The sequence below is a fragment of the Bos indicus x Bos taurus genome, chromosome 18 (assembly GCF_003369695.1).
Source record: "Bos indicus x Bos taurus breed Angus x Brahman F1 hybrid chromosome 18, Bos_hybrid_MaternalHap_v2.0, whole genome shotgun sequence".
NCBI classification, from domain to species: domain Eukaryota; kingdom Metazoa; phylum Chordata; class Mammalia; order Artiodactyla; family Bovidae; genus Bos; species Bos indicus x Bos taurus.
In genome coordinates, this window is record NC_040093.1 from 40,072,831 (window position 1) to 40,092,512 (window position 19,682).

General features: G+C 54.6%; 1 protein-coding gene across 6 annotated transcripts in view; it reads left to right on the plus strand.

The window, feature by feature from the left end:
* The first annotated feature begins 2,798 nt into the window (after positions 1-2,798).
* KIFC3 (kinesin family member C3) overlaps positions 2,799-19,682 on the plus strand; it is a 34,604-nt gene continuing 17,720 nt past the window's right edge. The window contains exons 1-5 of one of the 6 annotated variants that reach the window (XM_027516439.1): positions 2,799-2,908; positions 7,029-7,236; positions 9,553-9,695; positions 13,410-13,548; positions 16,474-16,676. In XM_027516439.1, the coding sequence (XP_027372240.1) occupies positions 7,071-7,236; positions 9,553-9,695; positions 13,410-13,548; positions 16,474-16,676 (651 nt within the window). In that variant the 5' untranslated portion in view covers positions 2,799-2,908; positions 7,029-7,070. Of the gene's footprint in view, positions 2,909-7,028; positions 7,237-7,321; positions 7,613-9,552; positions 9,696-13,409; positions 13,549-16,473; positions 16,677-19,682 lie in introns of those variants that run through there. The other 5 variants (XM_027516438.1, XM_027516441.1, XM_027516440.1 and 2 more) reach the window with 5 other exon arrangements.

Below are 19,682 nucleotides of genomic sequence, written 5' to 3' on the forward strand. Positions count from 1 at the left end.
CAGCAGACATGGGTTCAATCCCTGGGTCAGGAAGATCTCCTGGAGAAGGAAATGGCAACCCACTCCAGTATTCTTGCCTGGAGAATCCCATGGACAGAGAACCCTGGAAGGCTGCAGTCCGTGGGGTTGCAAAGAGTGAAACACAGCTTGGCGACCGAACAACAACAACAACATGTACACACACACACACACACACACCCCTATTGGGTTCATATCTCAGCAGTAGCATACACCGGGTTTGTCAATGAACTTTAGGAGGCTCAGTTTCCCCTCCTGAAAATGGGGGCTATGATGGTACCCACCTCATAGGTGCTTGGGGTTAAACGAGATCTTGTTTTTAAAGAGCTCAGCGCAGTGCCTGGCACAGTGATAACTGTGATAAATGGTAGCTATTATGTGCAGAGAGGAAAAAAAACTGTACTAAAATGTTGGCAGCACTTATCTCTAGTGGGTGGGATTATGGTTACAATGAACATCTATTACTTTTGTAATCAGAGGAAACGAACAATAAATGTTATTATTAATTTAAAAATCTGGCTTCGGCTTTGTCGAAAGGAACCTGCAGTTAATGTCAACGTGCCGGCTGTAAGTAAGACAGGGCATCCGGTTCTGTATCAGGACTTGGAAAGACAGATACTCCCACCCGATCCCTCTGCCCAGTCAAACATTAGGGTCTATAATGAAAGGAGATACTTGGTCAAGGATCTAGAGAAAATTTGTCCTCATCTGACCTTGCAGTCCCCCTGACCACTGCTGTCTGCGGGGCAGTCAAAGGGAAAGTGCCTCTCAAATTATGACCGGCTCTCCTATTGGGAGGGTTTTCTGGGGTTCTTAGTTAGAAATCCAACTCTATAGGAAACCATTCCACAAGAGTGACTCGGGACTTCCCTTGTGGTCCAGTGGTTAAGACTCCGCACTGCCAATGCAGGGGACGCAGGTTTGATCCTGGGTCCGGAAACTAGAATCCCCCATGCCTTGTGGCTTGGACAAAAATATAAAAACAAAAACCAGAAGAGTGACAGGCACCCTTTATTGGGCTTGCACTGGGACATCTCAGTGAGAAGATAAAACACATGAATCCATTTTTAGTAGGAGATTGGGAGTGTCCTGGTCTAGCATCCAGGACCATCTGAGGCCCAGGACCTTGGCTCTGCCTCTGGTTGAGATTCTTGACCGCCAGCCCAGTGCCTGCTCAGCAACACGAGACAGAATCCACCTGGAGCTGCACGTCCCCCTCCAGTCGGTTCATCCTCCCCTCCTGTTAAACAGGAAGAGGCAGAGAGCACCCACCCTCCTGGGATTATCTGCGGGAACCATCAGCCTGCACTGGGCTGGCTCCTGAATTTCTTTGCTCTCTCCTCCTTCCGCACGCTGGAGGGGGAATATTGCTGCTGACTCTGGAATAAAATGCCGCCTCTGTTTGGGAGACAAAGAACAGAGTGGCTCCTCCGGGTCAGCTGGCTCTCCTTGGCTGGCAGGCTCCCTGCCTCCCTGCCTCCCCCAGGCTGCTTCTGGGACATCCTCTGAGGAAGGCCGTCTGGGTCTACACCAGGAGCTGCTGTCTGCTCCGAGCCGGCATTCTGAATGTGTTTTCACTGGAGATTAAAGGAATATTTTACCTTAAAAAATCCCAAACAGCTTCCCTGCTCTGCAAGACATCTATCTCTTGAGAGGGGGTATGAGAGGGGAACAGGGCCAGGGAGGAACAGGGGGCAGCAGGTGGTGCCCTGGCTAGGGAGGCAACCTGGCCTGTGTACTCCTACTAGAGCTAGTGAGAATGTATGTGTGAAAACGGGTGTGCTGATGTGTGACAGTGCATGCATGTGCATGTGTGCTCACCAAAGCGTATGTTGTTTAGTTGCTAAGTCAAGTCCGACTCTTTTGCAACGCCATGGAGTGTAACCCGCCAGGTTCCTCTGTCCACGGGGTTTCCCAGGCAAGAATACTGGAGTGGGTTGCCATTTCCTCCTCCAGGGGCTCTTCCTGGACCTGGGATCAAACCCAAGTTTCTTGCACTGGCAGGTGGATTCTTCACCAGCTGAGCCACCTGGGAAGCCCATGAAAGTCTGTACTGGGGTTAGCAACATAGGAATGTTGCTCTGTGGAATGTGAGGTAGAGTTCAAGAGCATGTGAAGAAGCATGTACAGCATTTGTGGGAAAACAAGGGGGAAAGTCTGAACTCCATACGGGAATGTGAGTGCACATTGGAAGTGTGTGAGAATGTGCAAGTGTGCACACATACTAGCTAGAGTGTGTGTGCTAGAAAGTTTTAAAAAAAGTGTACTACTGTTTGTGAGAAACTGTGAAAGGTGGCGAAGGAGCACTTGTGAGAATTGTGTGTTAGTAGTAACTAGTGTGTGCAAAAGTTTTGTACTAGGGTTTGAGAGGGTGTGGATGAGAATGTCAGTTTAAGTGCAAAAGCATGCACGTAGGAACGAACGTTGGGATGTGTGTGAGAACTGTGAGTGTGTTCATGTGGACTGACTAGAGCGTGTGTGCAAACCTGTGAGAGCCGCCTGTATTGTATGTGAGCACGTAGGACGGCTCGTGTGCGTCTGGGGTGAGCGCGCACGTGTGCACGGGATTGTGCGGAGCGCCGGGAGACCCAGAAGAAAGGTCTGAGAGGAGCGGGCGGCCCCGCGTAAGAGTGTGAGTCTCTGTGTGTGTGCACGCGGGAGCGCGCGCGCGTGCCGCCGCCCCCCGCCAGGGTCTGAGCCGGTTGCCATGGGAACGCGCCGCGGCCCGAGTTAATCATTTCCTGTGGAAAGTGTGCGGGAGGGGCCGGAGCGGGGCGGGAGCGGGGCGGGCCAAGGAGGCGGTGGCGTGGAGCTGCCTCCCGCCGGCGGGCCGGGCCGGGCCGAGCCCCGGGCACTGCGGCGACGCCGGGATCCTGCCTCCGCCAGGCCGGTGAGTCCGGGGCTCGGGCGGGAAGAGGGAGGGCTGGGCGCTCGGGTTCCGCCCAGCCCGTCGTTCGGGGTGTCGCGTCCGGGATCCCCCTGCCCAATCCTGAGGTGGGGCGCGGGAAGGGCCGGGCCCGGGAGACCCAGACCTGCGCTATCCCGCCCCAACCCCCGCCCCCAGCGCTGTCCAGCCGGAGCCGATCAGAGCATGGGGGCGACACGTCCCCTGGAATGCGAGCAGCCTCGGGACCCCCTTTCCGATTTCAATGGCCCGGGAAAGCCGGAGATTGCCGGGGAACCGCGTGCCGGTCAGCGCCGCCCCCTCCCCGGGCCGAGGTCCCCGGGTCCGCAAGGCTCCCTTGAACGCTGCAGTTTCCAGCCCTCCCACCGCGTAGGTCCCTTGGGCAGTTGACTTTCCCCTTCGCAGGGCCGGGATGGGGTGGGCTAGCCGCAGGTTAGGAAGGAGGGCCTGGGCCGGCGTCCCCCTGGGCAGTGGGGAAATTGAGCCTTTGACAGCTGCAGCCTGGTGGGGAGGGGTTCCCAGCTGGGAGGGCCAGCCCAAGCCACCTCTGTCAGCACCCTGTTGTGAGTTAGAGCGGAACTCTGGCGCAGTGAAGGGCCTGGTCCTGGCAGATTTTAAAGAGGAAGCTGTATTTAAATTCTCAAGTACGATTTGTCACCAGCTCCCCCCCGCCCCCCCCCCCCCCACACATTTGTCTCAAGGTTGGGGGTCCTGGCCACACCTGGCCTTTCGCCTTCTCTGGCTTTCTGTCCGCCTGAGGCTGAGCGAGCAACTCTGCTGGCCCAGGCTGTTCCCCATGCCCTTGATAAAAGTAGCCCTCTCCTTGGCCAGAGCGTCATTTGCGAAGAATGCAGTCTGAGAATGGGGCCCTGTATTTGCAGTGACTGGACTTGAGGGATGTGGGGGTAATGAGTTCTGCTTTCCTTCTGGGCACCAAGGAACAGAGGCTTTGAAATCTGGGTTGACCTGCGATACCCAGGATGTGTGACTGTGCGCAAGGGAGGTCCAGCCCTTGTCCACCCTCCCAGACCTTCTGCCCCCTCTCCCAGGAAGACGGAGACTATGTTTCCTGGGCAGTGGTCTCTGGGCAGTTGTCAAGTCTGTCCCCCAATCATTGCAGCAACCCTGGTCTGGGGGAAGGGGGCTGCACCTCTGCCACCCTGGCCTAAACATGGAGAGGTCGATGGGGCTCTCCTGCAGCCCGCCCCTGCGCTCACCCACCGCTGGACATAGGTCACTGAAACATTAAATTTGCGGGGGGGAGGGTTCTTTGTATATGTCAGTATTGTTCTTAATGCTGTGTATATGTATTGTCCAAACTTTACACCAACCCTATTAAGGTAGAGTTCTCCCATTTCAAAGATGGAAATACTGAGGCTTAGAGACAAAGTCATTCTCCCAGGGTTGCACATCTACTAAGTGGCGCAGCTGGGCTCTGAACTAGCTTTTGGTCGTAACCACGCCGTGCCCCCATCACCCCGTCCTATGACCTAGGTCTTTGAGTCTCCAGTCTTGGGCTGTTTGAAAGTCCTTGATGCGTTTGATTCTCACATCCCACAGACTGCTAAATTCAGCTACTTTTTCCTCTTCAGGATCTTGCACACACCCTTCCTCTTTCTTCCTGATATCTTCCTGCCTCCCAACTTCCCTTCCTGAAAGCCAAGAAATAATGTGTCCTTGTGTCCCTGCCCCTCAGGCTTAGCTGATCTCCTTAAAAGTCTTCTAGGGGCTTCCCTGATGGCTCAGCGCATATAGAATCTGCCTGCAATGCAGGAGACACAGGAGGCGCAGGTTCGATCCCTAGGTTGGGATGAGCCCTGGGTAGGGATGATCCCCTGGAAAAGGAAATGGTAACCCACTCCAGTATTCTTCCTTGGAGAATTCCCATGGACAGAGGAGCCTGGTGGGCTACAGTCCAAAGGGTCGCAAAGAGTCCAACACAACTAAGCCCAGAGGCACGTGAAAGTCTCCTTCAACCATGGAATCGACCTTCAGTGCCCTTTGCCATCTCACCTTCCAGCAGCTCAGCATGCAGGTGGAGCCTATCTCACTCCCTCCTTCTTTACCCACTGGGCAGCTGATCCTCAGGGCAGATTGTGTGCCCAGCTCTGTGCTGAGTAGCCTGGAGAAGGGGATGTCTGGCTACGTCTCCACTCCACACTGGTCTATCTCCATTTCCTCAGCGGAGCTGCCTATAGGCAGCATTAACGTCCATTCTACCCTTTGCGCCCGCAGTCCTGACCCCTGCCAGGGAGAGGGCACCCAGGAGACTCCTCCTCCAAGGTGTCTTCCTTAATCAAGGAAGGCAGAGACCAGGACTCCCTAGCCAAGAGCCTTCTTGGGTCTTCTTCAGTTTTCCAGGGCTCAGCTCTTCGAACCTCAGGCAACCCATCCTTGGGCTCTTCCTTCTCTTGCCTCTCGATGCTTCAGTCGTTCCTGTTCCTCTGTTGACCCAGAATGTGCAGATCTCTCCTTTTCTAAATTCCACATCCTCTCTTTCCCGTCCTAGCCAACTTCTCCAAAGAGAAGGAAGTGGCAGCTTCCTCTAGCCACCTTCACCCGACCTTAGACCTTCCCAGGCCTGCCCTCTGCTCTGCTCCATTGACCTTTCTTCCAATTTGATCTGTCCGTGGCATGGTTCCCTGGTAATTGACCATCCTCTCCTCACTCCCGGTCACCTCTGAGGACTCTGCACCTGTCTGTTGCTTCTGCCACCTCTGACTTTCCTTCTCCAGCTTTCCTTCCCACTCGGAGTCACCTCTGTCCTCCCTGGTTGCCTTTCATCTTGCACTACCTTTGATGACTGGATCCTCACCTGTAGCACGGTGACCCCCATCAGCCTCTCAACTCAGTGATTTCATCTCTAGCCCTGCTGTCTTCCAAGCTTTCAGTTCAGGCTTTCGTGTGCATTCCTATCAAGGCATTCACCTAGTAAGCCTTCACCAGCTGTTTGGTGTGGATGTAGCTGCTGCTCCAGGCTGGGTGCCATGGGACTCACCCTGGGGAACCGTAGAAGGTCAGGGGGAATGGACACTGTTTAAATAGCTTTAAATAGTCTGGTAGAAAGCAATCAGTGCAGTGAGGGATGGGGAGAGTGGTCTCTAGCCCAGGTGGCATCATTAGGAAATCCTTGGGTGCCTCCAACTCCATTTTAAACCCAAAGCAAACTCCACATTACCTCTCCGAGCTGACTTGGCTTCTTTCAAACATGGCATCACTTATTGTCTGAGTCTGGGACTGTAGCTTGGTGTATCACCTTAAATGCCTTCAGAGTCGCTTTGCACGCAATAGGTGTTCCATAGACTTGTAAAGTAAATTATGTCTGTCTTGTTCATTTGCTCAGTGCATAAGGGCCCTATGGGGCTTTCTACCCAGACCAGTGTTTCCTACCCCCAGCCCCATTCTCCATACCACCTGGAGCCCCCTTACCTCCTGTTCTGATTGTGAAGGTTTGTTGAAGTGTTCACCTCCCTCCTGACAGGGAGCTTTGAGGCCATGTCTCTGCTGATCAAAGAGGACCCCAGGCAGGTGCCTGGCACACAGCAGGTACTGGGTAAATAATTATTAAATGAAGAATGAATGAATCTTTGTATTTTCGAGTCCTAGCAGGGTGTCTGCCAGTCGTAGTACAGTGTGAGGGCTAGTTGAATACATGAATGAGCTGATTTAAAGAGAATTTTGATGTATATAAACCTGACTTGTCAGGGCCACAGTCAGGGTCCCCTCATAATAGATTCATGGAGATGCTGTTGGAGGCCCTGGTGGTGCCTCCATGTGGGGCTGTGCCCTGTCTGTGTGCTGCCAGGCTCCGAGGGGAGGGCTGAGATGTGGGGTCTCCAGCTGTGCTGCAGGTGCACCTGGTGGGCTGCTTGCCCACCTCTGAGCCTCCCTTCTCCTTAATGAGCACCCTGAAATGGTGCTAGGCCTGTTTCATTGCGTGAGCCCAGGGGGGTCCCTGGGGGACGCTGGAATTGGGGCTTTGGGTTAACAGGTGACCCAGTCCCTTGGACCCTTGCAGATGGCAGTCTCCGATCTGCTTGGGGTTGAGGCGGGGGAAGGTGCCGGCCAGCGGGCTTCAATCTCGCTTTTCTTGCTCTCTCCGCAGGCTGCCCGGTGCCCGGAGGAGGCTACTAAGCCCCGCCGGGCCATGGTCCCGTCTCGCAGGACGTGGAACCTGGGAGCCACGCCCTCGCTGCGCGGCCTGTGGCGAGTGGGCCGGGCCGGGGAGCCCGACCCGGGGATGGCTCGCCCCGCCCCAGCCAGCCCGGCCGCCCGCCCTTTCCCACACACCGGCCCGGGGAGGTTGAGAACTGGTGAGTCCGCATTTTTAAAATGCCTCTTTATTTCCCTTCCTTCCTCCAGATACCAACGATGAGACTGGGGTTTCTCGCAAGTTCCTAGACTCAGTCAGAGCTGTCAGGTAATTACAGGGTACCGGCAGCCCGCGAGCCGGGCGTGGAGTCAGGGCGTCAATTTCTCTGGGCGCTCCTGCCCCGCGCCCGCCCGTCTGTAAAGACCGGCCCGGGACGCCGAGTTAAACGTTAACGCAGTCTGTAGCGCGGAGCGCAGAACGCGGCGGACAGCCACGCGCTCCCTGACCGGCCGGGTCGCTGTGGCTCTGTGATCCGCCCGTCCTCGGCCGAGCACTCGTGGTCTCGCCCCGGGTTCTGCCCGCAGCTGGTAAACAAGGTAGGTACAGAGCTGCCCGGCGCCCTGCGCGGTGCCGACACTTGATCCCGCCGGGGCTCTCCGGCGGATAGCGCGGAGTGGACGAAAGGCTGTTCCCCAGCGTGGCCTGGCAGAGGGTGGGTGCCATGCGCTCCTTTTAGGTGCCATCCAAGGTGGCCCCGACAGCAGGTGGGTAGTGAGGGAGTCCCCGAGTCTGGGCCCTCCCTCCCCCTGGGGGAGCTGTCAACACGGGCTCTCCTTTCTGGGTCATGTCCCCTGGCGCTGCCAACATCAAGAAGTGGGCGGCTTCTGTGATTCCCGGTGGGGGCTAGATCATCAGGCCTGGGGAGCTGCCCTTGGGTGTCTGCCAGCCTTGGCTTGGGCAGGTCCTCCTGGAAGTGTGGGGGCAGAGGGTGTGTCTTCAGGCAGGGGGCCTTCAGGAGTTTGCTGTCTGACTGCTCCTGACCTACTGGGAGAGGGCTGTAGAAGGCCAGCCTAAGTTAGCAGAGCCCTTCTGGGACATAAGGCCAAGCCCCTCCATGTACAGAAGGGAAAACCGAGGCCCAGAGAGGGCACATAGCAAGCTCCAGTTCCCTGTCTCCCACCTCACTTGTACCATCAGTGGCAGCCAAAGCGCTGCCCTCCACGGTCTGTCTCTTCTTCGGGGACAGTGAGGCTGGGGTTGACCCTGGAGTCCTCCTGGGAAAGCTTGGGCTCTTGAATCAGGTGGCCCCAGTTGTCTGGAAGGAGCTGAAGATGGTCTCTACTCCACCAGATTGTCCAAAGGATTAAGACTGTAATATGAATGAATAGTATTGCTTTTCTGGCTTAAAAAAAAAAGAAAGCAAGAATTGAAAAACAAAAACATGTTATCTTGGAAAGCCAAAAAAAAAAAAAAAACCACAGAAAGGTATAAAAAAGAAGACTCACCTAGAAGCTTGTCACTAAACATTTTATATAGTTCCTTCCAGTCCTGCATGTGCATATTGCTCTCTTAAATTAGTATTATGAGGCTTATATGACCATACAGACTTTTATCCACTTTTAAAATTTAAGACAAAGGTCCAATGAAATCCTGTGTGTGAAATGCCAATCATGGTGCCTGCCACTGGGTAGAGTTTCAGCCAGTATGGGTGTCCCTAGGCCCCTCTACCCGCCCCCCCCCCCCCCCCACTTACTGCCACTTTGAGAAGGGACAGCAAGCAGAAGGTGGGTTAGCACATGGGATTGGAACACTGGCTTCAGGTGACCCTGGGCATATTATTAACCCTTCCGGGCCTCCGGTTCACACCTCTCAGGGTGTCCCCTCTCCCATCCCGTCCAGCCCTACAAGCTGCGGTGGAGGGCTGGGGATTAGGGGTGAATGGGTATTGAAGCCACAGTCAGCCGTCTCCCGCCATCCGGTGAGGGAGGCGATGTGTCAGAGACTCGAGAGGATGTGCTTTAACTGGTCCTGGATGCGCTTTTGAAGGCCACGAGGACCAGGCCACCCAGTGTGGGGTTGCTCTTTATGAAGGCAGGGGAGAAATTGCCACCTAGAGGCGGCTTTGGTAATGAGGTCACAGCCCCGGGGTGCACCTCCTGTGAGGATTAGCACAGCCGGGGTGGCGTCGGCTTCCTTCTGCTGCTCTCTGTAGTGGGTTGCTGGTGGGCACGTGCCAGCCCTAAGGCCACCGTGGAGGGAGAGGAAGCCGCCACCTCCGGGGGGAGGTCTTGGGCGACCTCCTGCAGAGGATCCCCTGGCGGTTTGTGGTGAAGAAAGAGCGCAGCCCCTGCTCAGCGCCAGGCCTTCCCTCTGTGCCAGGCAAGCATGTGAGGGCGTGTGAGTCCCTCCTGGCGGTGCCTGGGCCGCCCTGAGTGTGTGAAAGGGGAGCTAAGCCTCAGCTCTGGCCACTGATCCCTGGCCAGCAGCCTCCAACCAGCATCCGGCATCTCACCTGTCTCCTCTTGTCCTGGGACAGGGCGTGGAAAAGATAGCCCGGCTGGCGGTGACGAGGACTCGGGCACCCGAAGTGCAGCTCGCCCGGCCCTGGCTCAGTGCCGAGCCCTCAGCGTGGACTGGGCTGGCCCCGGGAGCCCCCACAGGCTCTACCTGACCCTGCAGGTAAGTCCAGGGGCTGTCAGAAAAGCCAGGTGTCTAGCCGGGCAGGTATGCCATGGCCCTTTGAATACCAGCCGCTGGGCTCCTCTGGGGAAGGAGGCCACGAAGGAGATGGGTCTCACACCTCCTGCCAAGCTCCTCATAGCACACCCACTGGGAGCCTGCCTACATGGGACAATTTGCTTTATTAGGTTATCTGGCGGGAAATCTCACAGGAGATGACAGGAGCTTCTCAGCCACGCCCTGACTGAAGTGTTAAAGTGGGAAATGTGGAGCCTTCAGTGAGAAGCTATTAGAAAGATGGGCAGGATTTTAGGGGAGCTGTATATTCCCACTGGGGCATATGAGTCCATGGGGGCAGTGATACTTAAATTTCCTCATTTAAAGTGAGGACTTTACCAAAACTTGATTTCTTTTCTCTTGCAGTCATCACTGCAAGTCAGTTATCATGGGACTTTCAAAACACTGACTTTACATTTATATGTATAGTATTTGGTTGTAGAATGAAGACGTCCTAATAGCAGTAATAATATTTACTGAACGCTGGCGTTATACCAGACATTGTGGCATATATTATATGTCTCACATCAGTCCAAGACATAGTTACTGTTTTATGAGTGAAGTAAAGGAGGCTCAGAGAGGTTAAGTGACTTGCTACTGGTCACACAGCAAGCTGGGGTCTGAACATGATCAGCTTTAAAAACGGTATAAAGAACTCACACATGTGGCATGTAATATCTAGAAACTGAATGTCTCCTGTGGTCCTGTGTCTTTGAGAAATCCACTCTTAATTTATTTATCTTTTCTATACAACTACTTGATTGCGTTTATACAGTTTTTATTCTTTATTTTTGCCTTCTATTCTGTGACTAGCTCTTTCCCTCAACAGTGAGTCTTGGTGATTTCTTCATGCCTGTCAATATATAGAGAACTGTTTCATTCTTTTAAACTGCCGCATAATATTCTACTTCAGGGTTTATCTCACTGATCTTCTGTATGGTTTCTGATTGCAAAGAGCTCCTTAAACAAATACCGATGCATTTGTGCACCTAAAACTTTGAGCAATTTCAGGATAGCACAGGCTCTGCAGTTTTATTTTTGCTGTACCACACAGCATGTTGGATCTTAGTTTCCTGACCAGGGATTGAACCTGAGGCCTTTGCACTGGAAGTGCAGAGTCTTAACTACTGGACTGCCAGGGAAGTCCTTGTAATTTTTTAAATGGATGCATCTGTTAACAGATATTTTTGCAAGTGCCTACTCTGTGTTAGAAGACTGTGCTGGCACACAGCCAAAAAGAGAAATAGACCCGGCAGTCTAGCAGAGAGGCCAGGATGGGCAAACATTGACATAATGGCTGAGGATGAAGGATCAGAGTTATCAGGAGGTGTTGCCAAGGCCCCTCCCCACAAGAAAGACTGTGTGTGGCAGGGGCTACCTTGAAGGGACCCATGCAGATGGAAGGCAGGGTGGGTGTGGGAGATAGGTGCCCTTTGAACGTGTGGCTTCAAGTCCTGATCTGAACATGAACCCCTTGCTTGTTGCTTCAGAGATAGTCTTGGGCTTCCTGGTTTTTCTCATCCCCTCTGGTGTGGTTCATCTGAAGATAGAACTGAATGGTCCGTTTTTTTTTTGTTTTTTTTTTTTTTAACTGTAAGTTCTGCTAGAAATGCAGGTCTGGTGCAGGAACAGTTAAAAAAACTGGAGAATCATTTTTTTTTTTTTTAATCGAACTCAAGCCATTGGTAGTTAAATCGGGAGGTGGTCAGAAACAGGCAGCCTTGAGTTGGGTGGAGGCTCTGTTCTTGAATTTTGATTATGGGCTGTTGGGTTGTGGTTGCTGCTGAGTCCTGGGGTCAGCAGATCTACTGAGGATGTGAGACGCTGCCGCCAGCCGCCAGTTTCCACATGCGTGTTCTTCTGGGCTGGTGAAGCTTCGTTATGTTTATAGGAGCTTCGAGATGGGGGTTGTGAGGCTCAAACAGGGACCCAGACCCAGTGAAGTGACCTGGTGGGCTTGGTGACCTCCCCCACCAGCTTCTCAAGTAGTTAAAACCCGAGTTGCTTCGTTTGGAGGCTGCAGAAATTCCCAACCCCCAGGGGCCTGTCTGCCCTTCCTGTGGCTTGGCCAACCGGCCAGAAATAGTGTAACCTTTGCTCTGGACGGCAAATGGAAACTTCCAGCTGCCGCTGTTGCCGCCAGTGACAAGGCTGCTCGTGCTGGTGTGGCAGTTGGTCAGAGGGTGGGGATAAAATTAAGTCGGCGGGAATTTTCCTAAATACGAGACATGATCACGACCGTTCCTTCTGGAGTAGAAAGTGGAGTTTCTGTTTTAAGAATGGGACGATGAAGCTTTAGGGAGGGTTAAGTAACTTGCCCATGGTCACACAGCTCACCTGAGTCAGGCTGCACACCCAGGCCTTTCCGACTCTAGATTTGGAATATTTTTTAAATATAGCAGTTGTCTTTTTGTTTTGAATAAGGTTGGCACAAAGACACACCAAAAAGTGCCTGTAATCTCCCATTCTGGATAGCTTCTGTTATCAAAGATAACAAAGCAGAACACCACAGATGCTTACAAGCTTAAAAATGCAAATGCCAGAAAGGTTCAGAATGAAACATAAAGCCTTTCCTTTCTCTCCACTTTCTCTTGCAACAAGTTTCTTTTGATTTCCCCAGAGTTTGCGTGTGTGCACAGTTGCTCAGTCATGTCTGACTCTTTGCTGCCAGGCTCCTCTCTCCATGGGATTCTCCAGGCAAGAATACTGGAGTGGGTTGCCATTTCCTCCTCCAGGGGATCTTCCCGACTCAGGGACTGAGCCCACATCTCCTGCATTGGCAGGTGGATTCTTTACCACTGAGCCGCCAAGGAAGCCCACCCCCCAAATTTAGATGATACCCCTGTAACATCACCCAGCCTCCAGAGGAAACCAGATTTGGAGAGGGAGGGGCAAGCCTCTTTTATTTCCATTATCCTTAAATGGGATTACACCTTACCTGTGGTTCTGTTCACACCTTACCTGTTGTCCTGTGTGAGTTGCACGTGATTTTCTCTGGTTGAAAGCCTCTTTCTGCCTCTCGCCTCATCTCCCTGCCAGTTCACTGGTCTCTTCTCTCCAGCCTTCTTTGCCTTGATTCCTCCTTCCTGGAGACAAGGTCTCATGGTCCCAGATAGCCATGCCTGCACGTGGACCGTGGCCTTGCCCTGCTCGTGTGGACCTGTGTGCCCGCTCCTTGGCAGTCCCAGGCTGGTGCTGTCTGCAGGGGGATGGAGGCAGCTGACGTCACGGGTTGGGGTTGTTGCCCTGAGACTGCCGTGTGCCTGTTGGGGCTGGACAGGCCTGTGAATGGTGGGTCAAGGGTACACCTGAAGCAAGCAGGCCACTGCACTGGTGACTCAGGGCTCACAGGTCGGCCAGCTGAACTTCACCTGAGGATTTCTATGTGCCCAAGAACCTTGTTTGCTGGTCCTGAGGGCCGGCTGCCAATGAGGGCCAGGGGAACTCACTGCCCTTTCTCGCTGTGAGATCTGGGCGCATTTTCTTCCGGACTCCGGGCCTCCTTGTTCCCATCTACCCACACAGTGAGGGGTGGACCGGCTAGGTCTGGGGACCTCACCAGCTCCGGGAGCATGCACCATCTTCAGGCTCCACTGGGGTCCCCTCCCCACTGCGATCCCCCCTCTTCACGTGAGGATTCTGATTGTGTCTTGGCAGCAAGCCCTGCAGGACAAGGGGTGCGAGAGCAAGAGTCAGGGGACGAAAGAAGAGAAGCCCCTGAAGAGGCAGGCGCCGGCCCCCAGGAGGGACCGGGAGGCCCAGGAAGCTGGTGGCGCCATGAATGTAGAGAAAACAGGTAAAGGAAGTCTGCCCACCCGCCTGGCACAGCCCTGGCTAACACTGGTGTCGGAGGGGAGGCTCTTGTCCCCAGACATTGTCCTCCTCGCCTGGAGTGGCCGCCTTGACATGGAACTCGGAGACCCCAGCCTGCTCATCCTGACTCCAGGGACACCTTCCTCCCGGTGCCGCTGGGCGCCAGCCGGTGATAAGCAGCTTTGGCCAGCACATGCTGGGGTTGAATTTCCCTGCTTTTTTGTCTTTTCCCCAGCGCCTGTCAAAAGCAGGGCAAGGGTGGCAGCCGCGAAGACGCCACCGCCTGCAGAGAGAGGCCTGACCCCCTCCACTTGTGTATCTGTGGGTCCGTCAGGGACCCAGAGGCCCTAGGACGGGGATTTGCTCTGCTGTGTCGAGGCTGGGAAAGAGGAGCTGATGGCTCCAGTCTTTTCCGGCGAGGCTGACAGTTCTGGAAGATTCTGTGGGCCCCCTTTGTGGAGTTCCCCAGCAGGAACCCAGAGCCCAGCAGCTATTGGGGAAGGGCATTCTCAAGAAGCCCGAGGGGAAGGCCAAGAGTGAGTGGGGAAAGGAGCTGGCCGTCCTCTTGTTTGCCTTCTCCTGTCACCAGAGATTGATTTGTGTCTGAACTTGCAAGGTGGAAGGAGCCACCCCCTTCTCTGAGGTTGATCCAGGGCCTCCTTCACCTGTCTGGGCCCAGCATTCATTTGGGGCTGGGTGTTGGGGTCTGGCCAGGCTGTGGAAGCAGGGCCATTGTCCAGCCAGTCCAGAGTTCTGACTCTGGTTTGTGGGTCCGGGGCTGAGCTTCCCCGAGCCTGGGTGCCCTTGAGGGGCAGTGTCCAGGCAGGGTCTCAGAGAAAGAAACTGTCTTCTGAGAATGTGGATGGACAGCTGACCTACTATGATGGTGCAGTGGTCCCTTAGCCCCCTTTTAAGTTCTCCTTTAATCGCATCTCTCCCTTCTCTGCTGTTCTCTGTTAGCTTTCTCAAGGTCTTTTCCTCCCCAGTAAATGCTCTCCAGGCCCCTTGCGGCTCCCTTGGCACATGGGCACCATGCCAAGGTTAGGATGAAGCCCCCCGGCTGTGGGCTGAGGGTGAGATGAGCCGTGTTCCAGCAAGGAGGGCTATTCCAGTCTTGTTGGGCAACACACCCGTGCACCCCTCATGGGTTCCAGGTGCCTGCCCAAGGTTGCCTCTTTGGACAAGGACCATGGTCCCTGTTTCACAAGGGAAGCCCCAGAGGGATCCTCCCACCCGGCTCTGAAGTGGCAGTGCCAACTCTTGGACCTAGAGCCGAGAGCGTTTCCTGCCACCCCATGGCAATCTGCAGAGAGCACAGGGCTGTGCTGGTCACATGCTGTCTATGGCAGCTCCGGGTGCTGGCCTGGAAGCATCCATCTGACCTCGCGCTCTCTAGAACAGAGAGCAGAAGCCTGGCCAGCTGTGTGTGACATGCATGCTGTGTCACATGCAGGCCGCTTGGCCAGAGCCCCCTGGCCAACCAGCATTGGCCCCCGTTCCGGCTCTCCAGAAGGCCTTGAGTCAGAGCCAACCCTTGGGGTTGGGAGGAAGGGAAAGGGAGTCTGTGTGTGTAGGGTCTGCTCCTTCAATAGTGGATGTCTTCTCACTGTCCACCCCTCCTGGGCCCAGTGCTGAGCTGTTCTGTCCAGCCTGGAATCAGTGCCATCTGTGCCCCACGTTCCCGCTTAGTCCAAGAGCCAGGCTGCCGTTTCAGCTTCTCTGCCGTCTCATTGAACACACCTGTCACCTTCCTGTGGGTTGAAGCTGGGCTGTGTGACTTCAGGTGCAGATGGCTTTGTTTCTGGAGTCTGGGGTCTCCCCGCCGTCCTGCCCACACAGGGCTGCAGCTTCTGGGACCTCATGTGAGGGAGCCTGGACGCTCTGGCGCTCCGTGAGGGTGGAGGCTTGCAGCAACTCTTCACGCCTCTCTTGGACACTTCACCCTGCCTCACCTACTTTGGCCAGGACCCGGATTAGGCTGCCCAAGGCGGGAGGCAGATCCCTGCCCTTCCAGCCTCTCCTCTGTCCACTGCCCCACCCCCTTGCCAGCTCCCCACCTGCAGAGACAGTGGTCCTTCTTGGTGCCATCAAAGCAGGCTGTGATGGGCATGCCAGGCCCCATTAGCAAGTCCCAGGCCTTGATTCTGTGTCTCTGTCCTGTCCGTCTGTCTGTGTCTCTTCTGCTGGTGACAGGATGGTGGAAGGCGGAGACCCCCCGCCCACCCCAGTATTTATCCCTCCCTCTTGCCTGTGTGGTCCCTGTACTCAGTCCCACAGGGGTTGCCTGGGAGCACGCTTGGTGATGTTCCTGCTTGTATGCTGCTGCGTTTGTTCCTGTGTCCTGGTCTGTCTGTCCCTTGCGCACGCACACCTCCGCCTGCTCTCTCTCTCTGTGCAGTGATCACTCCCTGCGGAGGGCAGGGGCCAGGCTGGTGAGCCCCCACCTCTCTTCTGTACTCTGGAGAAGGTTTGGGGCGTAAAGAAATCATTTTCCACCAAGGATAGTGTTTTCCGGGGAGACAACAGCGGTTGCCAGAGGCACATCTTTCTCAACTGCAGGTCCCTGCAGGCTGGCCATGGAGAGGATATTGCCCATCAAACCTAGAACATAGGCTTTGGGGGAGTAATGAGTGGAAGTTGCTTTCCTGACTCCTGGTCCAGGCAGTTCTACCCACCAGAAACTTCCCACTAAAGTGGCTTCCTCCAAGGCAGGCCCTGGAGGCCCCCCCACTAACCCACCAGCACCCGCTAACTCCTGCTGCTGCCCCAGCCCTTGCCCAGCTCCTTTGTCCCCTCTGCTTACATCCACTCCCCATCCCCATGGTCCATCCTGCCATGACAGGCCCCCTGTCCTCAGCCAGGCTGAGGCCTCTGCTGCCTCGCTGATCAGCCGCTACTTTGCTCATAGGTGGGAGGCCCTTTGGCAGCGGGAGGTGCTCAAGCCTGTCGGGGTCACCCAGTGCCGCCCCCGTGGTACATAGGATGGTGGAGGCCATGTCCCAGCTGCGGGAGGAGAAAGCCCAGCTGCAGGAGGAGCTGGTGGCCCTGCGGGAGAGGCTGGCTGTCCGCGACAGTGAGCAGCAAGCCGCGTCCACGCAGCTGCAGAACCAGGTATCTGGGGAGGGTGGGACGGGCTGAGGCCACTGCCCACCGTGGAACAGGTCAGAGGACGTCACCCAGGGTAACTGGGACCCTCCAGGCCACCCGCACAATGGACAGATGGGGTCTCCTCCCCTGGCTTGGGAACACACGGAGGCCTGGGCCTCCCGTCCTGGTCTTCCACGTGCCGTTCCTCGTGGTTACCAGGGGGCCAGATCCGCATCTCCATGAGTGACAGGCAGCATGTGTAGACGTGGGCGGAGCAGGAAGGCGCAGGGATATTCCTGCTCTGAGGCTGGTGCTGAGTCCACTCCATCTTCTGAGGTGGCCTGGCTCGGGCAGCCCACATGGACCAAACTCATCGCAGAGGTCGCCCCATGGAAAACTGGCAGGAGCAGAGAGGCTGGGGTGTGTACCAGGGAGAGAAGGGAGCTCACAAATCTCTGGGAGCCAGAGAAAGCAAAGGTTCATGCTAGCCAGTGTTGTCTCCTGCATTAGCTGGCCAGGAGGATGCTGGGGATGCCACAGGCCCTTTGGGCTGACCCCTGGCCTTCCCCCGAGTGCCTGGCCAATTCACTCCTTCCCACCATCATGTGGGCCCCGAGGCCCCTTTCCTAGGGCTCAACTCCCCACTCTAATCATCAGTGTCTCTCAGGCCTGAGTCTGACCTTTCCCACTTCCCCAAGCTCCCCAGCCCTGTCTGCACACCATCTCCGTGTTGGAACCTGTGCCTGCGCTCCCGGGCCTGGCTCTCTGTAGAACGCCCTGCCTTCAGGTGGACCAGCTTCTTTCTCTGTGATTGCCCAGCCTGTGGATCTTCTGTTCCTCATTACTGGATGCCGTGACTTGTTCTCAGTTCCGGGGGCAGTGGATTATTTTCATGCACTTTTATTTATTTTTTTATTTTTGGCCGCACTAGGTCTTCGTTGCTGCATGTGGGCTTTCTCTAGTTGCGGCCAACGGGGGCTGTTCTTCGTTGTGGTGCACAGGCTTCTCATTGTGGTGGCTTCTCTTGTGACGGAGCACAGGCTCTAGGTGCGCTGAGGTTCAGTAGCTGTGGCCCACGGGCTTAGTTACTCTGTGGCATGTAGATTCTTGTCCACTGCGCCACCAGGGAAGTCCTCATGCACTTTCCAGATGCAGCGTTTTGGAAAAATGCTTATAAGTGTATCCTCAGGCTCTCTCTGTCCTGACCACCCGTCCTTTGCTGAGTTGGGTGGGCCTCCCTGGGGCCTCCCTGGTGCCCAGTCTGTCTGTCTCCTCGTACATTGACCCCACTGTTTGCTGCCCTGGGCTGGTGTGCCCCACTCGTGGGAGCTCTTCATGGCAGGTGTAACACACCAACTTTGTATCACCGTTACCTCCTGCCTTCCTGCCTCAGATGGCTGCTGGGTGCCTGGTCTGTACAGGCACCCAGCTGAGCAGTGGGGGTGCCCAGGTGGACAGGCATGCCTTGGCCTGTGGCAGCTGCAGTCTAGGGGAGGACAGACATTTGTCACTTGCATTTATGTAAAGGTGGGAGAGTAACGAAGTCTCTGCTGGCGGGCGCACACAGAGGGCATGCGGGCCCTTACCAGATGCCTTTGTCAGGGAGATCAGGACCTGTAGCGGGGAGAGCTCCTCCTTCCCCGACTTCCCTTGGTTTAGTTTGTCTGGGCACTTCACTTTTGAAACAAGTTTTGTTTTTTGAAGAAGTTTACTGAGATAGAATTCACATTCCATAGAACTCATCCGTTTAAGGTATACAATGTATGGTCTTAAGTATATTAAGGTGATGATGCAGCCATCACCACTGTCTAATTTTAGAACATTTTTGTCACCCTTCAAAGACCTATTAAGTCACTCCTTATGTTCCCTTTCCCCCAACCCCTGGCAACCACTGCCCAGCTTTCTGGGTTTTTAAAAAATCTTTCGGCCTCACCGCATGGCATGTGGGATCTTAGTTATCTGACCAGGGATCAAACTTGTGTCCCCTGCATTGGCAACATGGAATCTTAACCACTGGACCACCAGAGAAGTCCTGTGCCCTGCTTTCTGTTTATATGGATTGATATTTTCTGAACATTTCATATAAATGAAATAATATGTGGCCTATTGTGACTTTAAACAAATGTTTGTGTGTGTGCATGCTAAGTCTCTTCTGTCATGTCTGATTCTTTGTGACTCTCATGGACTGTAACCCACCAGACTCCTCTGTCTTTGGGATTCTCCAGGCAAGAATACTGGAATGGGTTGCCGTGCCCTTCTCCAGGAGATCTTCCCAACCCAGGGATCGAACCCACATCTCCTGTGGCTCCTGCATTGCAAGCAGATTCTTTACCACTGAGCCACCAGGGAAGCCCCTAAATGAATGTTTAAGAAACATTTTTTTTTCCCTTTAATTAGCAAAATTGACTTACTTTTTAGACGGGAAGCTGAGTGTTAAGCATCTCAGCCTTTTTGGTGTCTTTGAGCTGCAGCTTTCCAGGCAGTCCTGACCCCTTCCCTTATCCCAGCCTCCACTCCTCTGGATGATCTGGAGAATTCAGAATGGTTCCCGGTCTTGGGTCATGTTTTATTCCTGCAAGCTCTTGTCTGAAAAAGTATCTCAGGAGATGCGCCTGAAGGTTCAGGTCTCTGAACCACTCTTGGAAGGGTCTGACCCTGTGGAGCTGAGGGGCCCGGAGTCCCATCCACGTCCTGACTTTGGCACTGCTCATCAGCTGCGTGACCTTGGGTTAGTTAATTACCACTCTGCACCTCAGTTTCCTCATCTGTAAAATGGACATAATAACAGTATCTGGTGAGAGGACCAGTGTTATTGGTGTCACCGCCATCAGTACCCTCACTGTTACTGGGAGGAGTGTTGGATTTGGAATCACGTGCGCAGGGTTTGAGTACTGGCTGTGCAGCTGTAGTAAGTCACTTCCTGTCTGAGTCTTCATTTACCCATCTCTAAACTGGGTCTAATAGATGTTGCTTCATGGTTACTGAGCAGCTCAGTTGTGAAACTGGACAGAAGAGTGGACCATAAACTGT